Source organism: Oxyura jamaicensis, chromosome 5 (assembly GCF_011077185.1).
Source record: "Oxyura jamaicensis isolate SHBP4307 breed ruddy duck chromosome 5, BPBGC_Ojam_1.0, whole genome shotgun sequence".
NCBI lineage: Eukaryota > Metazoa > Chordata > Aves > Anseriformes > Anatidae > Oxyura > Oxyura jamaicensis.
Window position 1 is genome coordinate 31,377,553 of NC_048897.1, and position 26,364 is coordinate 31,403,916.

General features: G+C 42.5%; 1 protein-coding gene across 2 annotated transcripts in view; it reads left to right on the forward strand.

Annotated features, from left to right (window-relative positions):
- TTLL5 (tubulin tyrosine ligase like 5) overlaps window positions 1-26,364 on the forward strand; it is a 127,258-nt gene that overhangs the window by 91,723 nt on the left and 9,171 nt on the right. For both annotated transcript variants that reach the window (XM_035327649.1, XM_035327650.1), the window contains 2 exons: window positions 10,303-10,480; window positions 19,072-19,292. In XM_035327649.1, coding sequence (XP_035183540.1) covers window positions 10,303-10,480; window positions 19,072-19,292 — 399 coding nt within the window. The remainder of the gene's footprint in view (window positions 1-10,302; window positions 10,481-19,071; window positions 19,293-26,364) is intronic.

Sequence of the window (26,364 nt, forward strand, 5' to 3'; positions counted from 1 at the left end):
ATTCCCAAGATTAGAGAGACTGGAGCCAAAAACGCTGCTAGGGGCCCAGCAGAAAAAATAGCTCTACAGAAAGGTAAATGTTTCATTTCATTTACTAAGACTGGCAAGTTTAATGCTCCTCTAAATAACAAGTTGTTAATGCCAGCTAAATCTCAGAAGAGCTGAAGTAGATTAGGGCTCACCTGCAGAGGTTTGCTGGTGTTCCATAATCACAGCCTGTTCTTCCTCTGCTAGACTGCCACAAAGCTGTTGGATGCATCTCATTTCAAACCTGCTACTCTCATGGCCTTGCCGGTACACAGAGATCCAGGACCCTAAAGCGCAGTTAATTCCTGATCTGCAGAAGAATTTAGCAGGCAGTACTTTGTATTTGTTATAAGAATCTTGTTTTGCTCCAAAAACTCAGGTTACTCAATAGCAAGGAAAAAGCAGGAATAATTAACAGAAACCAGGGAGCAGGAAATAAAGCATATTATATTATATAGCAGCATATACAAGCAAAAAAGAAAACTCAGTAACTTGGAAGTACTTGTAGAATAAAATAAAGAAGAGGAATGAAATGGGCTTTCCATCTATAGCTATTGTGTAAGCACATCTGGAATAATGTGTTCAGATTTGAGCACCCTCCTAGCCCCAAATACTGATAAAGTGAAGAAAGTGCAGAGAAAAGCAATATGTGATCAAAGGTCTGAAGGGTCTGAGTTAAGGAAGAAGATGGAGTTAAGGTTGCTAAGGCTGGCTAAGCTCAAAGGACACATCAGTTTAGGAGGGAAGGTTTAGACCCAAAGTAAGGAGAAGGTTTTACAGTAAAACAGAGAAAATCTAAGTTTAATGGGGAATCTCAGGGAAAATTCTGGGCTTTGAATGTGTACCTGCATGTGATGGTGTGCAGCTGAGGGTGTGACCCAGGAACTCCTCCAGCCAGTGGAACATGTGCTAATCTTGCACCACAAGGAGATGAGTTGGATGCTGTTGCTCACATCTTTGTTTTTGAATAAAATTCTTGTAACAACATCAAGTCTCTTAGTGGAAAGGAGGAATTGTGGGAATAGCAGAGGGGGACTCCTGACATTTGCTAATAATTAGGCGCGTTAAAATGTTCTGGGATGTTTGAATTGTGCCTCTGGTAGCTATTACAGTTAACCTGTGAATGGATCTGGATCTGGGAATTGTATTAAATCCACAGAACCCACAGTTCTTTCCCTAAACCAGCTTTTCACCTGGGCCTTGTATCTTTGTGCCATGGGACAGCAGATATCCTGGTGCCTCTCTTACCTGCTGTGTAGGTAGAAGCAGGTTGGGCTGCTGAGAAAGCAGGGAGCTGAAGAGCTAAGGCTGAACCTATTACAAGTTGCATGCATCTGTGCTTCATCACTAAGAAGCAAAAGTTTGATTGATGGTCTGGGACAGAAACTCTTCTGCATCTCTGCAACACCTTCACTGTGGGAGATTGTATTTGTCACTTTGAACTGGATTTGAACCCAAAATGCTGTTCCACACGTTTACTGTGCCAATGCAGCCTTGACAGGCTGCTCATTAACTTTGAAAGTTTTTCCTTGGCTTCTCCTGCAGAGCCTGAAAGCAGATTGCACGGCAGGTGATGGCACCCTCCTTTTATATGGGCCAGCTGCTTCCTGCCCCTTCCCTGGCTGAAGGCACCTCTGCCAGGTCTGGACACCTCCCTGGACTTCAGGAGGCCTCCAAAGCCCCAGGCAGAGCTCCCTTAGGAATATCAAAAATGCTTTGTTTCCCCACCGATTTTCGGAAAGCTAACTTTCTTTACCTCTGTGTTTTAGGGCAGGCATGTTCCAGCAGTCACACCTACAGACCGTGCTAAAATGCAGGCTCTTGCTGACTAAACCCTACCAAAATGATACTCTTATAGTCACTCCTGATAACAGCAAAGGACAGGAGCAAGCCACTCTGAAAGGCTTGTTGCTCTGTTTTTAAATTTGTAATTTATTGCTTTTTTGAAGCTGAGGGGAGGGAAAGAGGGAGAAGAGACAAAGAAAGGCCTTGAGGCAAGCAGCGCTGTGAGAGGCCCAACAGTCCTGCACCCCAGCCAGGCCCCCAGCGTCCTGGGCTTTGTCCCACTATGTTTATCATTGCTCCATAGCCAGCCCCAGTCTAGGGCCTATTGTTAGGGATGGAAGAAGCTTGTAGTGTGCCAAAGAAAATGTTCTGTGTTTTTCTGAGTGCCTGAACATAAGTCAGCAGGATGCTGGGAGCTGCCATGCTAGACAGAGTCATTAGTTATTATTCCAACTACTTTCTAGCAGCTGGTGCCCACCAGAGCTTTGTACTAGAAACTTCCTGGACGTGTCATACCACCTGAATGCCCTGTGGGCAAGAAGCTACTGCCTGAGATTGTCTTGCATTCCTTGGCAAGGTGGGAGCACTGATTTATAAATGCACTGAGTTCACTTAATGCCAGTAAGGGCCCTTGCTATTTCTTAGCTCTAGCCTTTAGAGGAAAGGATGTAAAAGATCATTGTCAGCTTGTTTCCTCATCTAAAAGGAGGATAATTTTTTTTTATCTGTTTGCCAGACCTCCAGCTATACTGATTCCTGCTGTGATCGTATCAATTCTTACAAACTAAGCAGGGTTAAGCATAAAGGATTTTTTTCAGGACTGCTGAAGTGCCATTTTCACAAGTAATTTGAGCATAGTTTGCATTGCCTTTCAGTTGGATGTAGGCGCTTTTCAAACGTTTCAAAAATTCCTGCTTAGTAAGTGATATATGGGGAACACCAGCATACTGCATGAATTGGTATTGTTGCCTGCCACACAGGAGTCAGTATCAAACAAGTGCCCAGCTGCGCCATGAGAAGAAGGCTTCAGCTGAAATAGAAATTAAAGTAAACGAAGTCATTCTTTCAGTAGGGTCGTGCTGTATGTCAGACAGTAACTACAAGATTACTACAAGATCCTCAGAAAATGGCATTCTGAAGTCTTGACTGCAGCTTCAGTCCTTGGTATTCCCTTTAAATCCATTTGAAGTGGGGACAGAGCCAGCATCCTCCTTTTTTGTACAAGCTGATCACGCCATCTCTTCCTTACAGAAGAAATGCATTAGCATTTCGGATTTTAGGTGTAGGTAGTTGTTTGTGAAAGGGTAGCTTACATCGGAAGAGAGCTAGTGAATTGGGAAAGAGTCCTTGTAGAGAATCAAAGCAGGAAAGGGAATTTGGAAGCAGTGAACCTGAAGGTTGGTCTGTGGTGTTCTGGCACTTTTAGGCTGTGCTGTGCTCATAATAGCATGGAGTTCTGTTGAAATTGCTCTGGAAAGCAAACCTGTGCCTTTTGTGAGGCAAAAAGTTTGCAGCAGAAAGATCTTGTGCTGTCAGTGAAGAGGAAGAGGGAATTCTGGCCCAGGCTTTATGAAAACTGCAGTTCAAAGAAAGGAACACAGTGGCTTTCTTGCCAAAAATACTGAGTATCCCAAAGAGCTGCTGGAAGGACAAAATCTTGCTTACAAAGGATGGGCCATAATGCCGAGGCTGAGATTTCCTGTACATAGTGAAGGTCTGAATCCTGGCCAGGTCTCTAAACTAAGCAACCCATAAATAATCCTGAGCAAGCTGTGAGAAGATTGCTCACAACCAGCCTGGCTGACAGAATGAAACCCAATCTCTTCTGGTGGCAGAGGCAGGAATTTCTGTTTCCCATTTGTGTGTGTGTGCATCTATGCCTATATCTGTTGTCTGTACATGTGAGCAAATCCGTATTCAGGGAATCATTAATGTTCAAGCAATAATCCCCAACTGAAAACAAGCAGGCCTGTGCATACCAACTCTAATGAAGCCTTGTTTCCACTGGGAGTGTGAGTTTTCTTCTGGTTATTTTTGACTTTGTCTAAAAAGGTGTGACTTGTGAAAAAGCTTTTCCATCAGCTGGGGCATTTTTAGAGTCTCTTTACCGTGTAAACTCTTTAGGATCTATTAAGCTGTGAGGTCCTTTATAGCCTTTTTCCAGCCTTCATTACTGTGCTGAGTCTGTCGCAGATTTCCCTCAGCAGAAAAGCTAACTTCAGGAAGGGCACAAAGGTGCTATCATGCTTTGATAACTCATCTGACAGGCAGAGGATGAGGATCTGCACCATAGAGGCATTCCTGTGAGCATGGCAAACAGGCTGAGGGCTGGAGCACATTGCTGGCAGCAGCACATTGAGTCTCAGACCGTAAGGCTGGTTCTTCTGTACCAAGGGAAGCTTGGCCACAGATGTAATATCAGCAACTTGGTAATATCTTATATGGCGACTTTCCAAAACTGCTGTTGAACTAACTCTATGTGAAAGCGATCTGAAGACTTCCAAATATGCAAGCTTTCTGTTGTCAAGTATTTAATGCTTATATTATAGAAGTTTGAAGTTATGTACAATGAACTTATATCAAATTCCATCTATAAAGAGGGAAAACCCATGGTATCTAGCAAGCATATTCAATAAAGAAGGATTTTGCAGGCCATGAGAGTGAAATCTATTCAGGCAAACAGCTATTTTCAGTAGTATATCTAGGAAAAAGTAAGTGCTTTTGTGCTGCATTGTGTGGAATAGAAGTATTAGAACTGCAAGGAGTTGCATATGAGACTGTCTACACTGCACAGAAGGTTAGTCAGTGTTGTGGGATTTGTTTTGTGTTTTTTTGTTTGTTTGTTTTCATTTAGTTCTTCCTAAAGATTTGGAGGCATAGTTTCAAAAGTGATCTCTTGGGTAGTTTAAACTAAGCTTACCTGGGCAATACTGTATCCTAAAAAATTATTGTAGTCTATAAATCATGTATTAGTTAGAAAAAATGTATTGGAACTGGTTAGAAACCAAATGAAAGCATTTCAGAGTCCATGTAAGTGAACAAATGTTAGATCCAGGCAGCAATCTGTGTGTTTTTAAAAACTGGACCATCAGTCTGCATTGTTTGTCTTCCTATAACAGTTAATCCTTAGCTTGACATATCAAAAGAAATGAGGATCAAGGAAATGATGCTGAAGTTTTGCCATGCTGTCAGCGGCCCTCAGTACTACAGACTGCAGTCACTGTATACCGCATCTGTGGCACAAAGCCAGTTTGGCTATCAGCAGGTCCATCTTCAGTGTAGTTTTCATTTACATCAATTTTTTCTCCTTCATTTCATCTTGACTCAATCTTTAGCTTCCCAAGCATTCTTTTGGATCAAAGGATTGAATTTATGCATTGCAGGTTCTGAGTTGGAGGTAGATATGAGAGACGTTGGAACAGATAATGGTTTCTAGAATGAGTCATGTAACTTGATTGAATTCTCTAACTTCTGACTGAGACCTGATACAGGTTTAGTTTCAGACTCCCGAAGCATAAACAAAACTGGTTGCATTGTCTAAGAGCAGGAGTACTGTGTGGTTCAGTACCCTGTTTAAAGAGGGTCCTATGGAAGATCCCAAGGGAAGAGCAGTAAATGATGTTAATGATGATAATTCCAATAATAGTCTCTGGAACTCAGTGGTTTTCTGGCGACGAGTTGGTATCTTTGTATAGAAATAGCATTAGTAGCTCTTGCTTCCATTAGTTTGCCTAATTATTTTGAACCCCTGTAAATTTTTGGCATCCTTAGCTTCCTGTAGTAAGAAGGCATCAACAGTTTAATTATGTACTGAGAAAAAGTACCTCCTTTTCTTTGTTTTAACTTGCCCACCTGATGGCTTCATTTGTTTTTCCCTATGTTTTGTAGTGTAAGGAGTAACTGTTTCCCATTCTTCTTCTCCCTGAAGCTCATGATTTTAAAGATATTTTTCATACTTCCTTTCAGTTGTCTTTTTTTCCGTGCTGAAGAATCCTTATTTATTTAGTCATTCCTCAGTATATAAGTTGTTCCATACCTTTGATCTTCTTTACAACATTTCTTTATAGCTTTTCCAGTTCTACTGTATGTTTTTTTGAGATGGGAGGAGAAACTTGGGGAAGAATTATCCTCGTTACCATGAGATTGCTGCAATACAAGCCCAAATTGTATCATAGTTGTATTCTCAGTTTTGTTCCCTATACCTTTTCTAACAATTCCTAACACTGCATTTCCTTTTTGAGTGTATTTTACTGATGTTTTCAAAGAAAAAGCTATAATAGTTATCATGTATTTTCATGAATATAAGTATCTGGTTCAAATTCCATCACTGTGTACAGCTAGGATTGTTTCTCTGGGTGTGCAACTTTGTAGTTAAATTGAATGTCATCTAGTAATTTGATGTCTGATCACTTAAGTGGTATGATATTTTTACACAGTTCTCAATGACTTTCAGTTTTCCAGTAGCAGACTTCTACTTATTTATTTATTTCTCTATTCCGAGATCATTTTTAAGTGTTTTGAAAAGCAGAGATCATAGCACAGATTCCTATGGGACTCTAGTGGAAACTGTCATTTCATTCTAGCTCTTGTTTCACGTGTTTTAACTAGTTATTAGATCCATGAGAAGTATCCCCTTTATCCCACGTTGGCTTGCTTTCTTTGGGAACATTTTGAGTGACCTTATCAATTTTTTCACAAGTGGGGAATTGGTGGTGTGGAAAAGTTTCTCAAGGCAGATTGACAAATGAACATTGTTTAGTTCAAACAGAGGTATTGAAGGTCATGATCTCAGTAGTGCTGATGAGTAATCAGGCTTCACTGAGCACTACAGTGACTTTAATGAAGCTCCTGAATGCTCTTCTGCAGTCGATGCAGGCCTGGTCTGCGCTGCCAGCTATCTTCCAAAGGGCACCTCCTGCTCTCAGCACAGTCCTTTGTGATTTTCAGCTGTGAGCATGCACTGACTTTACTGGAGGGTAACAGAGACTGCAGCTGCTTCACATAAGTGAGAAGTCCAGGGATCTGTAATACCTGGGTGTGTAATGGAGGCAGTATCTATGCAGTGAAAGGAGCAGGTATTACCCTTGGGGTGGGAGTTGAATCCAGCCTGCTGCTAAACCCATGTGGTGAGCTGCTGGGACTGGAGAGGAGACAGCTGGTGAGTATTTCAGAGATTCCTTGTGCCTTGTCATGTTCTTCTTTTAAGCTGTGCTTTTTGTGGCATCCTGTGCCCAGCAGGGGACAGTGCTGGAAGGCCAGCAGCACACACGGATCCATAGCTGAACAATTGCAATTGAAAGCACAGTAGCAGAGAACCATGACCCCATTACTGTCCTACGGGAGGTTAAAAGAATACATCCTGAATGTAACCACTGTAGAGGTTACCCCGTGCTCATCTCGTTTGAGGATGGAGAGAGAAAGGAGGAAGCATCTGAGATTCATTCACAGAATTAAGAGTAAAAAGAACACCTGAGAGAGTCTTAGAAGGAAAGGAAGATTAAAAAAAAATAGGCTTTCTAGGAGGGGAAACTGAGGAATGCTGAAAAACAGAGGAGATGTTTATTAAGTGTATGTATTTTAGTTTTGTAACAGTATTTTCAGACATCAAATGACATTACAGAACTGTTATGATATAAAGCAGTAAGAAGAGGTGCTCCATAAGGAGGGCAGAAGGAGAAGGACAGTTTCAGAAAAGGGGAGAAACTCTCCCCAGGGAGTGAATCTCAGAGCCAGATTCAGACCTCTACAGCTTGGGTTTCAAGGCCTGAGTACTGCCAGCAACAGTACAGTTCTCCAAGTGCTGGTGAGAGGAAAGGTTAAGAGCTGGCTGGATAGCCGGGCCCAGAGAACTGTGGTGAATGGAGTCAAATCCAGTTGGAGGCCAGTCACTAGTGGGGTCCCCCAGGGCTCGGTACTGGGGCCAGTCCTCTTCAATATCTTCATTGATGATCTGGACAAGGGGATCGAGTGCGCCCTCAGCAAGTTTGCAGACGACACCAAGTTAGGTGCGTGTGTCGATCTGCTCGAGGGTAGGAAGGCTCTGCAGGAGGATCTGGATAGGCTGGACCGATGGGCCGAGGCCAACGGTATGAAGTTCAACAAAGTCAAGTGCGGGGTCCTGCACCTGGGGCACAACAACCCCAAACAGAGCTACAGGCTGGGAGATGTGTGGTTAGAAAGCTGCCTGGCAGAGAAGGACCTGGGAGTGATGGTTGATAGTCGGCTGAATATGAGCCAGCAGTGTGCTCAGGTGGCCAAGAAGGTCAACAGCATCCTGGCTTGCATAAGAAACAGCGTGGCCAGCAGGTCCAGGGAAGTGATTGTCCCCCTGTACTCGGCTCTGGTGAGGCTGCACCTCGAGTACTGCGTTCAGTTTTGGGCCCCTCGCTACAAGAAGGACATGGAGGTGCTTGAGCGAGTCCAGAGAAGGGCTACGAAGCTGGTGAAGGGTCTGGAGAACAAGTCTTATGAGGAGCGGCTGAGGGAGCTGGGACTGTTTAGCCTGGAGAAGAGGAGGCTCAGGGGCGACCTTATTGCACTCTACAGGTACCTGAAGGGAGGCTGTAGCGAGGTGGCGGTTGGTCTATTCTCCCACGTGCCTGGTGACAGGACGAGGGGGAATGGGCTAAAATTGTGCCAGGGGAGATTTAGGTTGGATATTAGGAAGAACTTCTTTACCGAAAGGGTTGTTAGTCACTGGAATAGGCTGCCCAAGGAAGCGGTTGAGTCACCATCCCTGGAGGTCTTTAAAAGATGTTTAGATGTAGAGCTTAGGGATATGGTTTAGTGGAGGACTTGTTAGCATTAGGTCAGAGGTTGGACTCGGTGATCTTGGAGGTCTCTTCCAACCTAGATTATTCTGTGATTCTGTGAAAAGAACTTAAAGACTGAGAATCTTGTTGAGGAAGCGTAGCAAAAGATGGCAGGGCACAAGAGTAATTCATCCAGCATTGCACTGGGCTGCAATGGAAGCAAAGGAGTAAGGAAGCAAAGTTGACATCCCTTGAACAGTGAAATCTAGAGAAGGTTGCCAACAGCCCATAAGAGGAAAAGCAGGTGGAAATGCTGGTAGCTGAACTCCTTTTCCACAAGGTTGTCTTACTGCTGTGTTGTTGAGGAGCTGAGTATGGAGGAGGGACCCTTTAGTAATTGGAGTCCTTGTCGTCAGTTTGCTTTGAAAGGCACACATTTTTGAGGCAGAGTATGTAGTGCTGCCAGTTGCTTCTGGTGGTGTTTGAAGCATTCTTCAGAGCATTTTAAGGGGTTCGTGTGATAATGAAGATTACAAGGGAAGCTGTGACAAGTTCAGAGAATCTAGGTTATAAGTTTTGATGGTATCATGAAGCAAGGAGGTTGCTGTTGACTCCCTTGCCAAAACCATAACCTACACTCTGAATCATGGCATGAAACACTTGGTGTCCTTTACATCCCAGTTAGTTACGACATAGGTGGGAAATACAAGGGGAGTCTGCCCTGGGAAACAAAAGGAAATGTTTGGAAAGAGTAGCTGAGAGAAACATAACAGAGATCAGCAGAAACTTGGGAAGCTCAAGCACTGAGGCTTGAAGGTTTTATTAGCCAGTGTGTCAGGATTCAGTAGGCCATATGGCATCCTGTCTTGTGAGCATGGAGTGTGTGGGTTGCTGGGCCATCATAGCCTCTTCAGGACACCTTGTGGCCCTGTCAGTCTGCCACCTGTTCTCTGCAAAGCCCCTGGGTCCTGTGTGTGTGTGTGCTGGAGCTGCCTTCTTGCCGCGGCTTACGAACTTCAAAGCAAGCCAGTGAGTTCCTGGCGGTACTTATCATGTTGCAGGCCACAGCTGAACTTCCACCACGTAAGCCTGGGTTGTAAGAACTCCTACCTCTTTGCAGGAGGCCTTTTCTCCTCTGGGAAAGGCTTACATTACTGAAATGATGAAAGAAATGAACCTATGAGTCCCCTCAGGTCTCATGGATTGTAACCGCGTGGAGTCAAAATATGCCCTAGTTGCAACCTCATCCTCCCAGTCCTTTATCCCTTCTGTGGATATTATTTTACATGCCTCTCTTTTATTCCACCCTTACTGCAGCATGTGTGTGCTTGGTGTAAGCCTTGTGCTAGTGTATTAACAAAATCTCTACAAATCCAAATAAATACTTATCTCATTAGTGATGGGAATCCTCAGCTCTTTTTCTGTTGAGATGCTGCCTCTTTTCAGTGCTAATGAGCCACAGAAATGCTCCGGTTTTGAATTTCTCTTCTCTTTTGTCTTTCTTTGTTCTCCTCAAGCATGATGTTACAGTTAGCAATGCAGCCCTAGCCTGGAATTCAAAACACTCCTCAGCAAGGTGGCAGTTAGCACATGATAATCTGGATCAGGTGTTGTGCTTGTCAGAGCAACTTAAATTTGTAGCTGGCTAAGTATTAAGGGGTTTTTAGGAAGTAATGGTGCCTTGTAAGCAGGAGTCCTAAAAAGCAGAGTGGTGAAAGCATGTCTTTTCTTTTCTCAGGGCTCCAGAGAGTGATCATTTTGCCTGGGAAGGAGAGATGGAGAACAGTGGCTGCACCCCGGTGACACGGAGTCCACTGGCACACCCCAACTATCAGCTGCATTTTGCTGTGCAGCAACTTCAGCAGCAGAAACTTCAGTCACGACAGCTGTTGGAGCAAAGCCAAGCCCGGCACCAGGTAACTCAGAAAAATCCTGCCTAGGACATAGCAGTACTGACTTGAGTCTTAGTTGTGCAGAACCAACCCAAAACAGTGGATATGGCACAGCTTTTGTGAAGGAAGTAGCTCTTCCAGTGTGTTACAACAACAGAACTATTATAAAAATCACTGCATCATTAAAATTATAGTACCTGCAGTTCCCATTGGCCTCTTATACCACATTGACATCCTCCTCCGTTTGGCTATTGGCATGCTGCTGCTTGCTTTTCTGCACCAGTTCAGGGCATTCCCTGCCAATGTCTCAGACAGCCTTAGAACTGTCCATAGTCTACATGGTTCATTGTCACTTAGTCTTGTCACTGGGTGACATAGTTCTGCTTCGACTGGTGTTCCTCTTGGGTAGTACTTCAGGCTGGGTCACTGTTACATTTCACTGTTATGTTTCCAAATGTGGGGTTTTGAAATTGTGCTGGCAACTGTGCACTCTGTGGCAAGCAGACACCATCAAGGCTTCATCTTGACTAAATTCCTCTCCTACTGTATGTCTTCTCATAAGATACAGTTACCAAAAAATAGCATGTTAGTGGACTTAAATAAATATTTTGGAGAATCTTCACCTTTCTTTTGGAGAAATATGTTAATTTCTTTTAAGAGCTTTCAGTGTGCAGGAGACATGGCCACTGACCCTGATGCAGGGTGCAAATTTTTTTCTGCTACCCTGAAAATCTTCTCAAAGCCTCCTACACATTTTGTTATTACTACATTGAAGATTTCCTTTCACTGCTTTGCACTGACAGGCGTATGATTCCTTTGTCACAACTGCAAGGAGAAAAGATGGGATGAGTGTCCAACAGCTAGAGCAAATATGAAAATGGCTTTGTATTATTGATGCTCTGGGCAATTTCTAGATGCCAAGGGTGGACCACTGTGTCTGGAACATCATTTCCATCGTGTCTGGTGAATCTTCTGAGTCACAACTCATTGACGCACTCTTTTCTCTTCTTTGTTATTATGAAGAGGGAGGTGTGTTTTTTCTTCTGAGTGGTGGCCGAAAGGCTTTCTTGCTAAAGAGAAATGTTTGGGTGAACAAACCTCCACTTAAAAGAGACTGCTCTCAAATAGGCTGGAGCTATTTGCTGGGCAGTCTGGCAGAACTGGACTTCAGCAAGACCATGAATAGAGCTAACATGTGAACACCCACTCTCCCTTCTATGAAGTGGATGAGTCATGAGTCAGAGTACTTGAGAACAGCTTATAAGCAAATTGCCCCCATCCTTTTCTGAGAGTGTCTTGAAGGAGAGGCCCTTCTGCCTTTGCCTCTCAAGCTCCTTCTCTCAGGGTCCTCACTTAGCCATGTGGTTTCTGTCCCTGAATTCCCCCACCTACAGTCTACTTGCAGCCCCTCTCAGCAGGAACAGGAGGTCTTCCTTTCATCTGCATCCAAGGGGCTCTGGGTGGGCAGCAGTGGCTGCTCAGGAAAGGACTATAAACTGGCTTGTGCCTGTGAGGAGGCTGGAGCTGGCCATGGGGCCTGGCTGAGCCTTCTTCTAATTGCTGACATTGAGCTGATGTTATTCTTGGCCTGGGGTAGAGCCATTACTCAGGAGTTTCTGTTAAAGTGATTCTTTGTTAAACCTCCACTCACCCCCACAAGATCCCCCTCACTGCTCTCCCTCCCTTCTCTCTCTGAGCCAAGCAGTTCAGAGTTGCAGTATTGAGGCCATTACTTTACTGCAGGGCTCAGGCTGCTCTGAAGTTGCCATTAATGAAGAAAGGGATTTGCTGAACATGGGGTCTCCCAGACTTTCTGGAGTGTAAACTACATCTTAATAACATGATTGTCTCTTGTGGAGCCAGCCCTACCTCCCCTTCCAGTCACAGTTGCATGGATGCTCTGATGCCCCTCCCAGTGATTGCATACCCTCATCTTCATCTGTTTATCCCCATTTCCCTCAAGTTTGTTGTTATTGACCTCTTCCTTCTCAGACTTTGGTCCTTTGACTTGACCTTTCCAGGAACTGGCCTTCTGTTTTTGTTGTCTTATCTTCATTTCCATGATAAAGCATCCTTGTGTCAGTGGCATTGACCTCCCTTGTAGGAAAATCATGTCAGGAAAGCATGGAAAGTGTTTCTAGTTTCCTTAATCAGAGTGAAAACTATGGACACAGGAGAAGCCAGAGGCAAGTCTCTCATTCTGAGCTCTGCATAGCGTAAGAACCTCAAATTCAGTGCTTCTCCTTGAATCTCCTTCTTTGTTGTCTTTCTTCACTCCCTCTCTTTCTCAGCTTCTGTAGGTAGCCATCCATAAAGGCCTTTTTCTGATATGCTATCATGTTTTTTGCCACTCCCTCTTCCCAAGCAGCTTTACATTGATGCTGGAAATGGGAAAAGCATACTGGTCTTCTGCAAGATGCGTGCCACTGGGAGAGTTCAGAGTTTAGAAAAAATTGGATCTTTCATGAGAAACCCTCGGCAGGGTAGTAAGGATTACGTTTTTCAGTCACATCACTAACAGACTGGTCTGGACATAATTAACAGTTGTTAGTTACTCTGATCTAAGAAAATCTATTGGACAAGATTTGGAAAAATTCTACATCCATTTGGAAATTGCTTCTCCAAATATTTAAAGGTAAAGAATGATAAAGAGGAAAACAAGGACTCAACCTTGTCCGTTTCAGGAACAGAAAACCATAGAAGTCAGCTCTGTGGGATCCACAAGTTTGGATTCACCCTTTTTAGCAGATCCTGGATCTTTCCTCAATTATCTTATTAAATTAAATTAAAGGCTGCTTGGCCAGAATACTGCTCCGGAGTGTGGGAGGCCATTGTTTTGGTCTTGGCTGCTGTCAGACAGTTACTGGATGATCCTTAGAAAATGACCTCCACCCTGTGTGGTCAGTTTCTCAGATTCACACTGATCCCCTCCATGAAGTGCTTCGTAGTTGTGAAAGCTTATTTCCATCAACAGAAATATCACAAAAAGGAGAGGGCTTGTTACTTGAGAGAGTGTCATGATCTCTCTGCTTTGGGAAATGCATGCAGGATATCTCCAAACCATACATTTCATCTGATTGTTCAAGTTCGTGTTGGAAGGCAGACTAGCCATTTGCCAGTAGCTGAAGCGCATTTATTAAGATACCTCAAGGTACGTTGTGAGTGCAGCATGACCATACAACATGATTAGCTGCCCATCTTTCCTTCTGTCTGTGACAAATGAACTGGTTGTATGTTTATGGATAGCAAGTGAACAAATAACAGAAGCGCTATGATTAATAACACAGCCAGATGCTTCTGCCTGTATGTTAACCAGTTTGATATGTTGGAGATGAGCTAGATGTGTTGGGAAGCATAAAAGTTGTAGCCAAGTATTTGTGTAATAGTAATACTCCCCGCTGCCATGCAGTGGATGTATCTGATCATGAGGGCTTATTGCGTATTTCTTTGTGGTAGCACCCACTCTTGGATGAGTGCTTTCCAGACACTTGAGAATGATGATTTCTTCTCCAAGCATTTCACAATTTGCAGGGCAGCACATACTATGTAGGTGGATAAAGGGATAATAACCGATAATTTCCACTCATTGTCTGTGGAAGTTAGTTCATACCATGTAGTGGGGTGGAAATAAATCTTCAGTGCCAGAATAGGTATTTTGTTCCCCGGACAGAAAGAGAAGCACCAGATTGACTGAATGAGAATCTAGCAAACAAATGGATAAAGCTCTGCAATGATAGGGACTAGGAACAGAGACAATACAGACTGAGGAAAAAAAAATTAGAAAGGGACAGAGTTTGAAAGTGGAGACGAGAAGCTTATATCTGATATCAATAAAATCAAGGAAAAAGAATTACAAAATCATACCAAAAGACAATAAAAACAGGTTTATAGCAGTATTTTTAATGTTTAAAGGAGGCTCCATGTGACATGTTATGACCTAGATGTTAGTATCACTGCTAGAGTTGGCAAGGCAGTTAATATACCATCATTGTTTATTCTCTAATTGTTTCCTGTACTGGAAAGATGCCATTAACTGTTAGGGAGGTTCCTCTTTCTCTGTGTGGCTATGTTCTGTCTGCTTAGCCTAACATCTACTGGGTTTAGAGTTTTATGCCAAACATTTCACATGGGAAAAAAAAAGCTAAATTAAAACAAGAGAAGTTCAGTCGTATAGTGGAACGATCCCCATCAGTCCTACTTATATCAAAAAAGGTCATGTTAAGCAAGACATAAGTCATGTTAATGAGTTGTGTGGTCAGTTGTGATCACATTTTGAATCAGAAGTGTAAGTAGGTTTTATACTACGAAACATTGGGCTAAATAAATCTTAAATAATTCTCCTCTTTTAATCATTTGAGTATTTGAAAGGTCATGGTGTGCTCTCTGAAATATTCCTTATTTTGTGAAGTTCAGCAAACATTTTTCCTTTCAACATAGGTGACTTCAAATTCCCTACCATTTATTTAAACCTTACTGGGATTGATGGATGTTTAAAATAATATTCCTAGTATTCCTAGAACTACATTATTTCTGCCTGGGGATACAGGGCCTCTTTGAGTGCAGCCTTAAACATCATTAACTGTTTTCTGTACTATTATATATTGGACTGCTGTCAGATTTGCAGTCTCTCTTCCCCTTGAGTCTCTTGTTCTTTCTTCTTTTGTAGCTTTCTCCCTCAGACTGTTTTCCCTCTAGATGTGCGAACTGCTGTTTTCCTACTTGAATCTTGTGATACTGATGAGACAAAGACTTAGACTAAGTAAAGCAGAACACTGTTCTGAAAGTAGTAGTCTGTGCTGATTTATACCAGCTGAAACTTTGTCTCCATGTTTCCAATCCCATCGCTATTATTAGAATTATGGTAACGCCCAGATGTATTAAGTATCTTTGCAATACAATGATATGGCCCAAATCTTGCCCCAGAGAGCTCCCAGATTAAGAAGATAAAGCATATACAAGAAGAGAGACAAAGAAGAAAGCATGAAGTCAATTTATTTTAGTAGATTTCAATACCTTTGTGAAGAATTTACCAAGGAAGTCTTGCTTCAGGACATTCTGTGAATGCCATGAATTTGCTCTTCTTCCTTTACTTTCTTGATAACCCCAAGATGCTCCTCTTAATGGAATTTAACACCATGGCAGTTAAATAACAGGGTCAAAATGCGCTATTATCTCAATTTTGTGGATTTTCAACTCAACTGATTGTTGCATCCAAACTGATTTAACTGAACATATTAATAGGTATTCAAAGGAACCTGCACTAAACAATTTGTATAAATCCAAAGCTCATCAGAGCCTTTTGATTCCCTGCATTTTTGCAAAGTCATTGGAAATGCAATTTCAAAAAAAAATAATCTAAAATTTCTACAAGTGTTTTTCTTATTTTTTTAAAAAAACTAAATCCTTATAATCATTTATTACTTATCAAAATCTTGCTTTCCAAAAGTAGAGATTTGGAACTTGCTGCCTAGCTGCACAGATCTTTGTGCCATCCACGTGCACATGTATCTGTCAGTTCTCACACTGCTGAGTCTCTCATCACTTTCAGTCTTGCTTATTCAATTTAAACTGAATGACTGTGGTGTAGAAATCTCAAAGCTACATTTCATACAAAATTCATGAAAATAAAGACCTATGAATCTGGGAAGGGGACTCGGCTACTGTTTCCATTAAGGCAAAGCTGCAGCATCAGGCCATTCATAATTATACAGCAGAAATCCACACAAGAATGCCTCAAACCCATGAAGGGAAGCATAATTTGGGGCATGCTTTATATTACATACTGTAAGATTCAGCCCCAAGACAGATTCACAGGAAATGAGCTTCATTAGCTCCTCTGGTCACAGAATGAGCATGTTTTTGCTTGCAACATTTGTTCCGTTACTGTGCTAGGGATGGGTGTTAGATACAGGAATGGTAAGTGCCAGGAACATTCTTTCTGTTTTTGAAGATCATTAATATATCAGCTTTTCTTCAAAGTACTACAGTACCTTCCTGCTTTTATTCATGAGCAACCCAAGCTCAGTTGCTACTGGCTAATAATACCCTTAGATTTGCATTGTCATTACTGACAAGCTGTACATATTGAGATTTTCTAATTTTTCTAATTAAAAATCACTATTTTTGTACAGATAACTTTGTCAATGCTGTGTGTGTGTAGATTTGGATGCAAGGAGAGGTGAGATAATGAGGCAAATTGGGGATCAGGACTCAGGATCCTCTCTGAGCTCACAGCCTAGTGTTTCATATTGCTTCAGTCTGTGGCTTGGGGAAAATCACTTTGTCAGCGTTTAACATGCTTCGTGTGCACAACGGGATTAATGCTGTCCTTTTCTGAATGGTCCTGTCTCCTCCTGTCTCTTACAATTATGCAAGAGAATTAGCTCACTAATGCTTTAGGTGATTTTTAGCTAAAAAATCTGACAGTGTTTAAGGACTTTCAGATTTGTAGCCCGAAGAACTTGTGAGGGAAGCAAATGTCTTCACGGAATTAAATCAAATCTGCCAGCCTGGACAGTGTGGGTCCAAATTATTTACTTGCAGCACCAAAAGTTGCAGGGTGCTACCTGCTTTAGGAATGCCTCTGTCAGGGTTTCTCTAGGTTTCTGCTCGCCCTAGGTCCTGAGCAGTCAGGATCCTGAGCAATGAGGAGTGTCTCCCACTTTTTGGTTATCTCTGGAATTTCTTCCCAACCTCTCTTTTGCGTGGTCAGGCTTTGCTTTCCCCAGCTGCCCCTTTTGTTTGCACAGTAGCTTCTCCTGGTTTCCTGTCCTGTCCCCATGGAGTTCCCAGCAGGGCAGTGTGCTTTGTAGCTGAATCCAGAAGCCATGGTCCGTGTCAGCTTCCACTCTCTCCATCCTTGCCTGGAAGGCAGCCAGAATCTCAGCACAGCACGGAGACAAAGGCCGTTTTGGAAGTCCATTAACCCCAAGAAAAACATCCATGACCTTTCTTTAGGCAGGTATCAGCCCAGCTTTTGCTAATCAGGCTTTATTTGCGCATCCATTCGTATTCTTTCTTCAGAGTCACAGACCTCCCTGCCAGTGTATGTTAACGCAGGGAAAGGGTTAAGACTGTATGCTTTGCAGACACCAGGATCATAATGATTTTAATAGCAAGGAAAAAAAAAAAAAAACTTACAGGAAATATGCATGAAATTGAGCAGGGCACAGTGAAATGGCACCCCTGAATAAGAAAGGGGTGCAGTGACTTGAGGGTCTCCATCCCAACCCTATGCTGCTTGAGACTCTAAGATGCAGCAGAAACAAGTTTCATTTTAGTTTGTTTTGTGGGGAGAAGTGGGGTGTGACTGCTATTTCCAGACTTCTGCTTTTGCACCAGCTACTTATTTCAAAACTTGAAAGCTGCCATCAAGGTAGGGCTTCAGGGGAGGGAGAGGTTAAGAAAGGATTGGGAGCTCAAGGGGATCTTGTCAGTGAGCTCTGGTTAGGAAACAGGCCTGTTTTGGCTCCCGCACTTCCTTTTCTCCCTAGAGCTCTGCCTGTCAGAAATGCCTTCCCACACACCACTGCCCTGCCATTTGCCAGAGAATTGCGGGGGAGAGGGGCTTTTCCTGTCTGTGTGCTGAGATGCAGCCAGCCCTCAGACTGTGGTTTTCTCTGGAGCCTGGATCCCACTCTTTGTGGCTTTGTTGTGTTTTTCACCAGAGAAGAAACTGAGGACAACTGCAGTGAAGTGCACTGCTCCCAAGGTCACGCTGAGGTGCCTGGCAGTTGCTCAGCTATTCCCTTCGGCTCCTATCACTGACCTCTAGCTGCCAAATTACAGGGTTATGGTATTGCCTCCTTTCCCCTGGGACACTGACTAAGAAACTTAGAGGAAAGACAAGGTAGAACTCCCAGCAGGTTGCTCCTTTATGAAAAGAGCTTAGCAGTTTGCAGAGCTCCCAAAGGGAACTGTTGCCCACTCCCTGCTGGGCCAGTCCACTGCCCAGGTCCCCCGTGTCTCACACAATGTAGATTCTTTTGTTCCCTAGGTCAAATCTGGAACATCCTTACTCTCTCACCTGCTTTAGGAATAGAAATATTTTCTGTTCCCTGGTATGACTGGGGGATTTCCATTTTGTTAGCTGCTGACCTCAAGTCCCCTTTTTCAGAGAAGGTAGCTTAGAGCCTTCCTGTTATTCCAAGCACCTGCAGGGTTGGACTGAAGAACTGGCATTGTAACATCTTCCTCGTATCTTTTTTTTTTTTTTCTTGAACTTTGTCTCAATCCCAACTCCCACACAAAGAATAGCTTACCAGGGTAAGTGCAGAAAGTCAGTCAAAGCAATAAAAGCTTTATTTCTTTGAGCCCACTGCATGCTTAGATTGGGGATGTGACCTCTTACTTTTTTTCTTCCAGAATAGTATTGTTATATGACAGTAATAAGCCTTCCTAGAAGCTAGTTCCAGCTTCCAAGGGTATACAGTTCAGTTCTTAAAACCACTTCACTGACTTGTTCCCTTATATCTTCTTTTTGTGCTTGGGACTGTCCCTGGAGCTCTGGGGGTTGCCTTCACCAGACAGATAACGTCACCCACTTCCATCAGCTTTCTCAGCAGTATTCAGAGAGACAATCACCTATTACTATTATTTTGTTCTGTTTTTACCAGGCTCTCTTTGCCAGCTACTCACAATCCAGCACCAGCCATATATCTATGCCAGCTGGCTCTGGTGCCCGCAAGACATCAAGTGCCACTTCTAGTATCCAGAAGGCAGCCAGTTTGCACAAAGTGATGCCATCCCAGAGTACGCCTTCTCAGCTGGTTCCAAAGCCTCCAGCAAACCACAGACAGACAGTAGCCAGAAAGGCTGCAGCCCAGAGGATTTCCAAGTAAGTTTTATCTCTTCCCATCTACAACAGGGAGTTGGCAGTGGTTCCCCTCAGGAGTATGGGTGAAGAACCTGTCTATGTGTGATTCAGACATAGGCCTTTCAGGCTGTGTTGTTCAAGATAAATCTCAGAACAGCTTGACCTGTGTGAACTGAAGTAAATGTGTACTATTGTGCATTTTCATCTTTTACAATGGTAAGGTAAACAGGACTGTAGCATCATAGAAACATAAGGACATAACTGCCAGATTGAATTGGAGAACTGTGTGGTCCAGGTTGGGATTCGGTTACCTAAACACAGGTTGCTAGTGCAACTTTAGATGCCTAGGGCTGTCCTACCTGGCTTTAGCTGCTGCTCCAGTTAAGCACAAGTCTTCTGTAAATCTTGTTGAATCTCCCAGTCCCATGCAGATATCTCAAAAAACTTGCGAGTATCACGTATGGTACTAGAGAGCTGTGTTTAAGTACTGCAGTCACTTGCTTCATGTTTAATCTTTGATGGAGGCCAGAGTCTGGTGGGTCAGAAAGGCTGCCAAAAAAAATAAAAAAATAAAAAAAAATACAATATCCTTAACAAGCTAATTTGCCCGTTAGTCAAGCTTTCTTGTAAACTTAACACATGAACATTGACTCGTGCCTTTAGGCACAAGTTTTATTTATTTTATTTCAGTTGTTTATGTGTCTAATGTAATGATAGCTTCCCTCATTATCTGTAAAACTGTCTACCCTTCTAATATTTACTAATCTTTTAGTAGTAGCTATTGACATTCTAAGGTAGATTAATTTGTCATATGTTATCTTTAAAAACAAAATGCAACACTCACCTTAAAATGTTTTTTAAGTTGTTTACTGATTTTAAGTTTCCTTCCTTTCCATTTCTTTGCATCTTTTCTTCTTGTGCATTATGAGAGAATGTGAGCAAGGCTTCTGTTTTCTTTTTTTTTTTTCTTATTCTTTACCTTTCTTGTTAACTCCCTCAGCTCTCTGTTTCTCTCTTCTTTGTCTAAAGCAGTTCTGCCATTTAAATTCTTTGGCAGGTTTTTCCTCATATATCTTCAGATGTGTTTCATCTTCAGAATGCTGAAGGGTAAAAATTGCATTTGTAACTTCCTCCCTTATACTGTATGGCCAGAAGAGTTGTAAAACTTTAACAGGTTCCTGTGAGGTTTCCTGGTTCTTTGTTTCCTTCCTGGTTTAAAGAGGGGAGGCTTAGTAAAAGATCACGAATGAAAGACACCTTGTGAAGATGCTGGGGCACTGTCAGTGTGTGGAGATCAAATCTGGAACTGCAAGGCATATTTAAGGAACTTGGACAGAACTGCGCTGGGGAAGCTTGTGTATTTCCTGCTTCTACTCTTGCTATTCTAAGAGCTAGCACATTAAACGGATCCCCCAAAACTATTTAAAAAGAAAATAGAATGGCAGTAGACTTTGTCAACTCAGCAAATGCAGATGTGAGCATAAGGTCTGGCAGGTATATGCTGGTGGGTTTGCTATCTGATGTCTTTTATGTTGGATAGCTCATGTTAGTACAGGTGACAGGCTGTGTCAGTGGGTTTCTCTGCTGGGCAGCAGGGATGTGTATTTGAAGATGCCGGTGTGCTGTGCTCACTTGTTGGCAGAAGAAATGTTTATCCTTGTGAGATGGAATTGCAGCTCCTTGGACAGACTTTACTTTGCTGCATTTTTGTGGTTTCTGCTCTGTGACAGGCAGGAGTGTGGGAAAACCGGAAAAAGTTCAGCACCAAAAATGCACAGAAGGGGGAAAAAAAGCAAAAGATTCCTTCAGAATTTTAGAAAACCAATCCAAGTATTGAAGGCTGCAATGAGCCACTCCGGAAATACTTTCCAAGTTGCCTTTCAGACTCCAGTACGAGGCTCCGAACCCATTCTTGCCATTCATGGGATCTTGCAGTAACATTTTTTCACTTACATGGAAAGCAGCAAGTGCCCGGCTATATTTCCAGCATACTGAGAGCTAATAATTTAAAAACTGCTGTGTCTCAGCCTAATTTAACCCATCTTTTGTTGTCAGGAATAGACCAGAGGTGCATTTACAGATGAGAGTTGATGAAGACAAGCTTCTGCCTCAAATGAATCTTGATTAGAGCTGAAAGAGATGTCTTGCATGCTCCAGCCTGTTCTTTACAGTCCCTGGTTATTCTGTGCAGAATATTTTCAGACATTGTGTGTAGCCTGCCTTCAAACAACTCCAGTGGCAGAAGCCCCATCATATGCTATATAAGACCTTTTAAGAATCTAAATAACCTAATTATGAGAAAGTTTCTCCTGATGTGCAATCTGAGTTTTTTCCTTTGTTTCATCCAGTTGTACCTTGTTTCTCCTTCCTGAACCACCCTCAACATTTTCCCTTGCAAATACTTTCATCTTTTGAGTATCTTCTGCTTCTTGGAGTTTCCTAATGTTGTTTAGACTTGTTGAGGTTTTGTTAACCCCAGATAGCAGTTCCACCTTCCAAGCTCTTAATTGTTTTGAATTTACTGTATTTTCTTCAGTTAGGATGCTTGCAATTGTGGCACCTAGAATTGTACTTTTCCAGTGTGGGACTACTGTATCGTTAGGTTATGACATGGCAAATATCCCTCTCCATAACATCTCATCTAATTTTGGCTTTTGGCTGCTTCATTCCTCTGCAAGGTCATCTTTGATTTGCTGCTCGCTTTCACCCCCTAATTCATGTTGGCTGTTTTCCTGACCTCTTTCCTCAAAGAAGATCTCACTATATATATTATTTCCACAAGACTCACTGAAACTAATCCTGTTCTGTTAAAACTCTTCTGTCTCTTTTTTTTTCTTTCATATTTTTCAGTAAGCCAGACCTTATGTCTCTGTCTGCTCTTGCACTGCCTAGCTTTTGTTCTTTTGTTTAAGATCTTAATAAAGACCTTCTTTTTCAAGTTGTTTGTAGAAGCCCTCTAGAGACTGGACCATGAAGACAAACTAAAATCAACTTTGTCTCTTTGACCTATCTCTTCTTTGCATGCATTATCATTTCTCTCCTAGCTGCACACATGGCTTCCAGAAGAGAACGAAAAGAATAAGTAGTAGAAAGCTTGACAATAAACAGAGCGAGATGCTAAAGATGAACATTACTGACTAATTCAAAAGGAGTATAGTAACTTTGACACTTCACTGGTTAAAACATAAAGGAAAAAAGTAATGGAACAGCCAGACAATTCAGTTTTGTCTTTTCAGTTCCTGGCCTCTCTTGTTTTCTCAGTCTCTCAACTTGTAAAAGGTGGTAGGTTGACTTTATAATGGATTGTGTCCAAAGCAGACTCCTTGCTTAAGCTAACAGAGTGGAAAACTGGGGCCCACATTAAGGTGTGGAAAAAAGGCTATAGTAACTGGGAGAAATGGTTTAATACGTAGCTCTACTCAGAAATGTATACTCATGAAATGGTCTCCTGGGGCTCAATAGTTTTGATTAAATGTACTCAGATTACAAGTAGTAAGATAGTTTTTTGAACAGCTAACACAACAAACTCTTCTTTCTTTCCAAGAGGCAGACTGGGTCCTTTCCACTGCTTGTGTTGCCGCCGTTACTGGCATGTCTGTGAACCATAAAGGGACCTGCTGCTAACTGACAGCAAAATTTTGAGACAGAGGTCACTGAAATAGTATTTGTAAGCCATGGGATGAAGCAGATGTCCCTGAAAGCAGCATTTGGTGGGTAGGACCTTCATTACAGATGACAGCATGCAAAGCAGGGAAATATATTAGCACAACTGTGAGAACCCAGAGTGATTTGGTACAGGTGGCAGATAGAAAATCTTTCTGCTTTTAGTAATGAATAAATCACAATACACAGATTTCTGCATCATTCTTACAGTAACTTGCTGCTCTCTAACTGTAAAAGCATCAGGTAGGGCAAGGCTTGGACAACCTGTGAACAGATATTCAGAGGAAAGATCTCAGAAAAAATACAGCTGTCAATGTTAGATCACTGTATGCAAAGAAAGAAAATGCCTGGTAGAGAAAAGGAACATACAGTTCAATATTTTACCTGGAAGAGAGCAAGCCCAAGAAGATTGCTGACTTTACCAGCTGTAGACTGAATAGATTGAAACATCAAAAACTATTGGAGATGTCAAACAACACAGCATAATTTCTTCATGGCATGTTTACCAAACTTCTCTGTAAATGTCATTCCCAACAACTCTACTCAAGAAACCTTTCAGAACAAGTATTTCCTTCAAGTCCCAACACCACAGCACATAGTCTTTCTACCTTGTTCTTCTCTTGTATATTTGCTTTGCATGGTGCCAGCAGCAGAAGATCCAAAGTTTTGCTCTATTGTAACTAGTACAGAAATAGGGTAGAGGTGATGCATTTCTCCAGGATTCAGGAACTCCATCCCACAGATGGATGGAGTCCTGACTACAGTCAGATACGGCAGCAGCCAGCTGTTACAGGACAGGCTGGCCAAGCTTGGCAAATATGCCAAAAATAGAAGAATAGCCACAGCGCAAGCTCTGTAAAACACTATGGTTCTGGTTTGTATCCTGTCTTGCCCATGTGTGCTTATTCACAGGCATGTGTGAAGTGTCTCATGTGAGCTGATCATGTATGCAAGCTGAGCGCCCATCAAAAAGAGGACAAGCATCAGGGGAGCAAACATGTAACTGTTACTGAGACCACTTTTACTTTTTTGCTACTGCTGTACTGAGGCTTGCTTGTTTTTTTAGCTCCTGAGCATCTGGGTTAATCAGGCTGCCTGACCCTTAGACATTTTTGGCAGCAAAAGCAGTGCATCTGAGAGACGTGCCTTGATTTAACACCCTGACACAGCTGGGCTCATTGGGCCTGCAGCTCTTAGCCCTTGGCTAGCCTCAGATCTTACACGCAGATACACATGTGGAGATACCCTGGCCAAGAGCAACAGGGGAACAAGCCTTCCTGGCTCTGGCTCTTCACATCTGTTGCTGTCCTCTTGTTAAAGCTGGGCTTTGTGTGATGTGAATTTGTTAGTGTCAGTCCTGTCCCCACGGAACATTAGATGCATTTCATGATATCCCAAGAATTGTTTTTTTTTTTTAAAAAAGTGTTCAAAATTCAGTCAAGAAAATACTTCTTTGTCACCTCTAGAACAAGAGCACCTCCAGGCTGAGCAGCTTAGAGGTGGTTTAGTGCCTGCATTAAGAAAGGTCAATATCAATTTCAAGAAGAGCTGTGCTGTATGAGAGAGAGAAAAGGCCAATGGCAGATAACTAAGTTGGGGGGGATAGTGGAGAAAAGGCTGGTTTTGTTCATTGAGAATGTAACAAAGGATTTCATTGCAGAAGTAGAAACAAAAACCCCATAAACATTAATAGCAGGAAAATTAGAAAGGTAATGGGGTTTCAGCTAACCCAAGGAGGAAGAAAGTGGAAAGGGATTAATTCAGTTTAAGCAGTAAATATGTTCTGGGACTGGAGGTCCTGTCGGGACAGCTGAGGGGAGAGAGAACTTGAGGGGTGAGCTTAGCATAGTGGGAGGTCAAGGTTGTGGGGTAGATCTGAGAATGAGCTGTGTGGAGGTGACAGTTGAAACCACAAGAATCAGTATACAGTGTGGGCAGAAAGAAGAGAGGATGGGCAAGTCTGGATAGGGAAATAGAGTCTCTAAATGTAAAGCAGACATAAAGATAGAAGGGTAACTGTTCCCTGATATTTTTTTTGTTATACTGACCGACATGATATTTTCAACTGCCAGTCTTGCATTCTACCTACAGAAGGGTGAACTAGATTTGGCTGTCAATTGTGCTGTATTAATGAGGTGGACCATAATGAAGTGGACCAGCTAATTATGAGCATGGAATGTTTATGTAAAAAGGATAAAGGTCCATCTGGATTCTCCACCCCCAGATGGACCATGCAGTATCCATGCAGCAAAAGGAACCATAAGTACAGATCCAAAATTCTCTCCAAGAGGCAATAAACATAGAAACAGGCACCTCATTTGACATCAGCATTTCAAATTACAGCTGACTGAAGTAAGGGGTTGTGCTTTGCAAATGTCATATCTGCTTCCCCTTCCCTTCCCATATGGACTCTGATTTATTTTACTCAAGGCCACGTAAGATAAAATACAGAAGTCCCTCACTGGTTTTTCAGCTGCCAGGAACACCTGGATTGCTGGCAACTTGCTGACTTCAAAATTTGAAGGCAGAATGTTTCAGGAAAAAAAAATACAGCAACTGCACATATGTGCCTGGTTCTGTTAGTCATCATGGCATTACGTGGGGATTGGAGATCACAGTGTTCTTCTGGGGAAGAGCTCACAGCAACTGTATTTCATGGCAGAGGTGAATGAGTGAAGGAGAAGCTCTGTGGCAGAGAGACAGGAGTATACATGCACAAGTCTGTAGTGATCAGAACAGAGTTGGGCAGGAAGGAAAGGCAAGGAGGTTTAAGAGAAGAGAGGATAAACCAAGAATAGGTGGATTGATTGTATAGATTTTAAGGACAGAAAAGGTCATTGCAGCTGTACAGCTTGACCTACTTTTGTGAGTAGACACTTTTTTTTTGTGTAGGAGAGAATGGTCTCATTTTGGTAATGAATATTTATAGTAGCTACAGAGAGTGTGGTTGTACTCCACGGAGTATTGTTTTGCTGTAATTCAAATGCTGAGCTAAATGCAAGAGGATTTGCATAAAGCCTCTGCTAGAGGACTTGTGCTGCACTGCTGGAGACTATATACACATCCTGTCAGTCTGTTCCAATACAAGTGAGAAATCTTGCCCAGATCAGTTGTCTCTGTTGAGACAGGATGCAAGGACTTAGATTTTCTTAGATTTTGAGAGCATGTTGTGGCTAAACCCCTTCTCATGTTCATTTTTGTTTTAAGGTTGCTTAATCATTGTGCTTAAAATCACCGGGGAAAGTATACCACAGCATTACTAGTTGAGTTGTGCTTTGGTAGACCAATATTATTTACCATCTCCTTTACCCTTCAGAATCAGCTTCCAAGGCATGTGGGACAAAAGCCTTAGGCACATTGAAGTCTTGCTAGTGACTCGAGCGTTTGTCTGTCATCCCCTGCCTTCTTGGAGCCAGTTGCTGTCACTCCC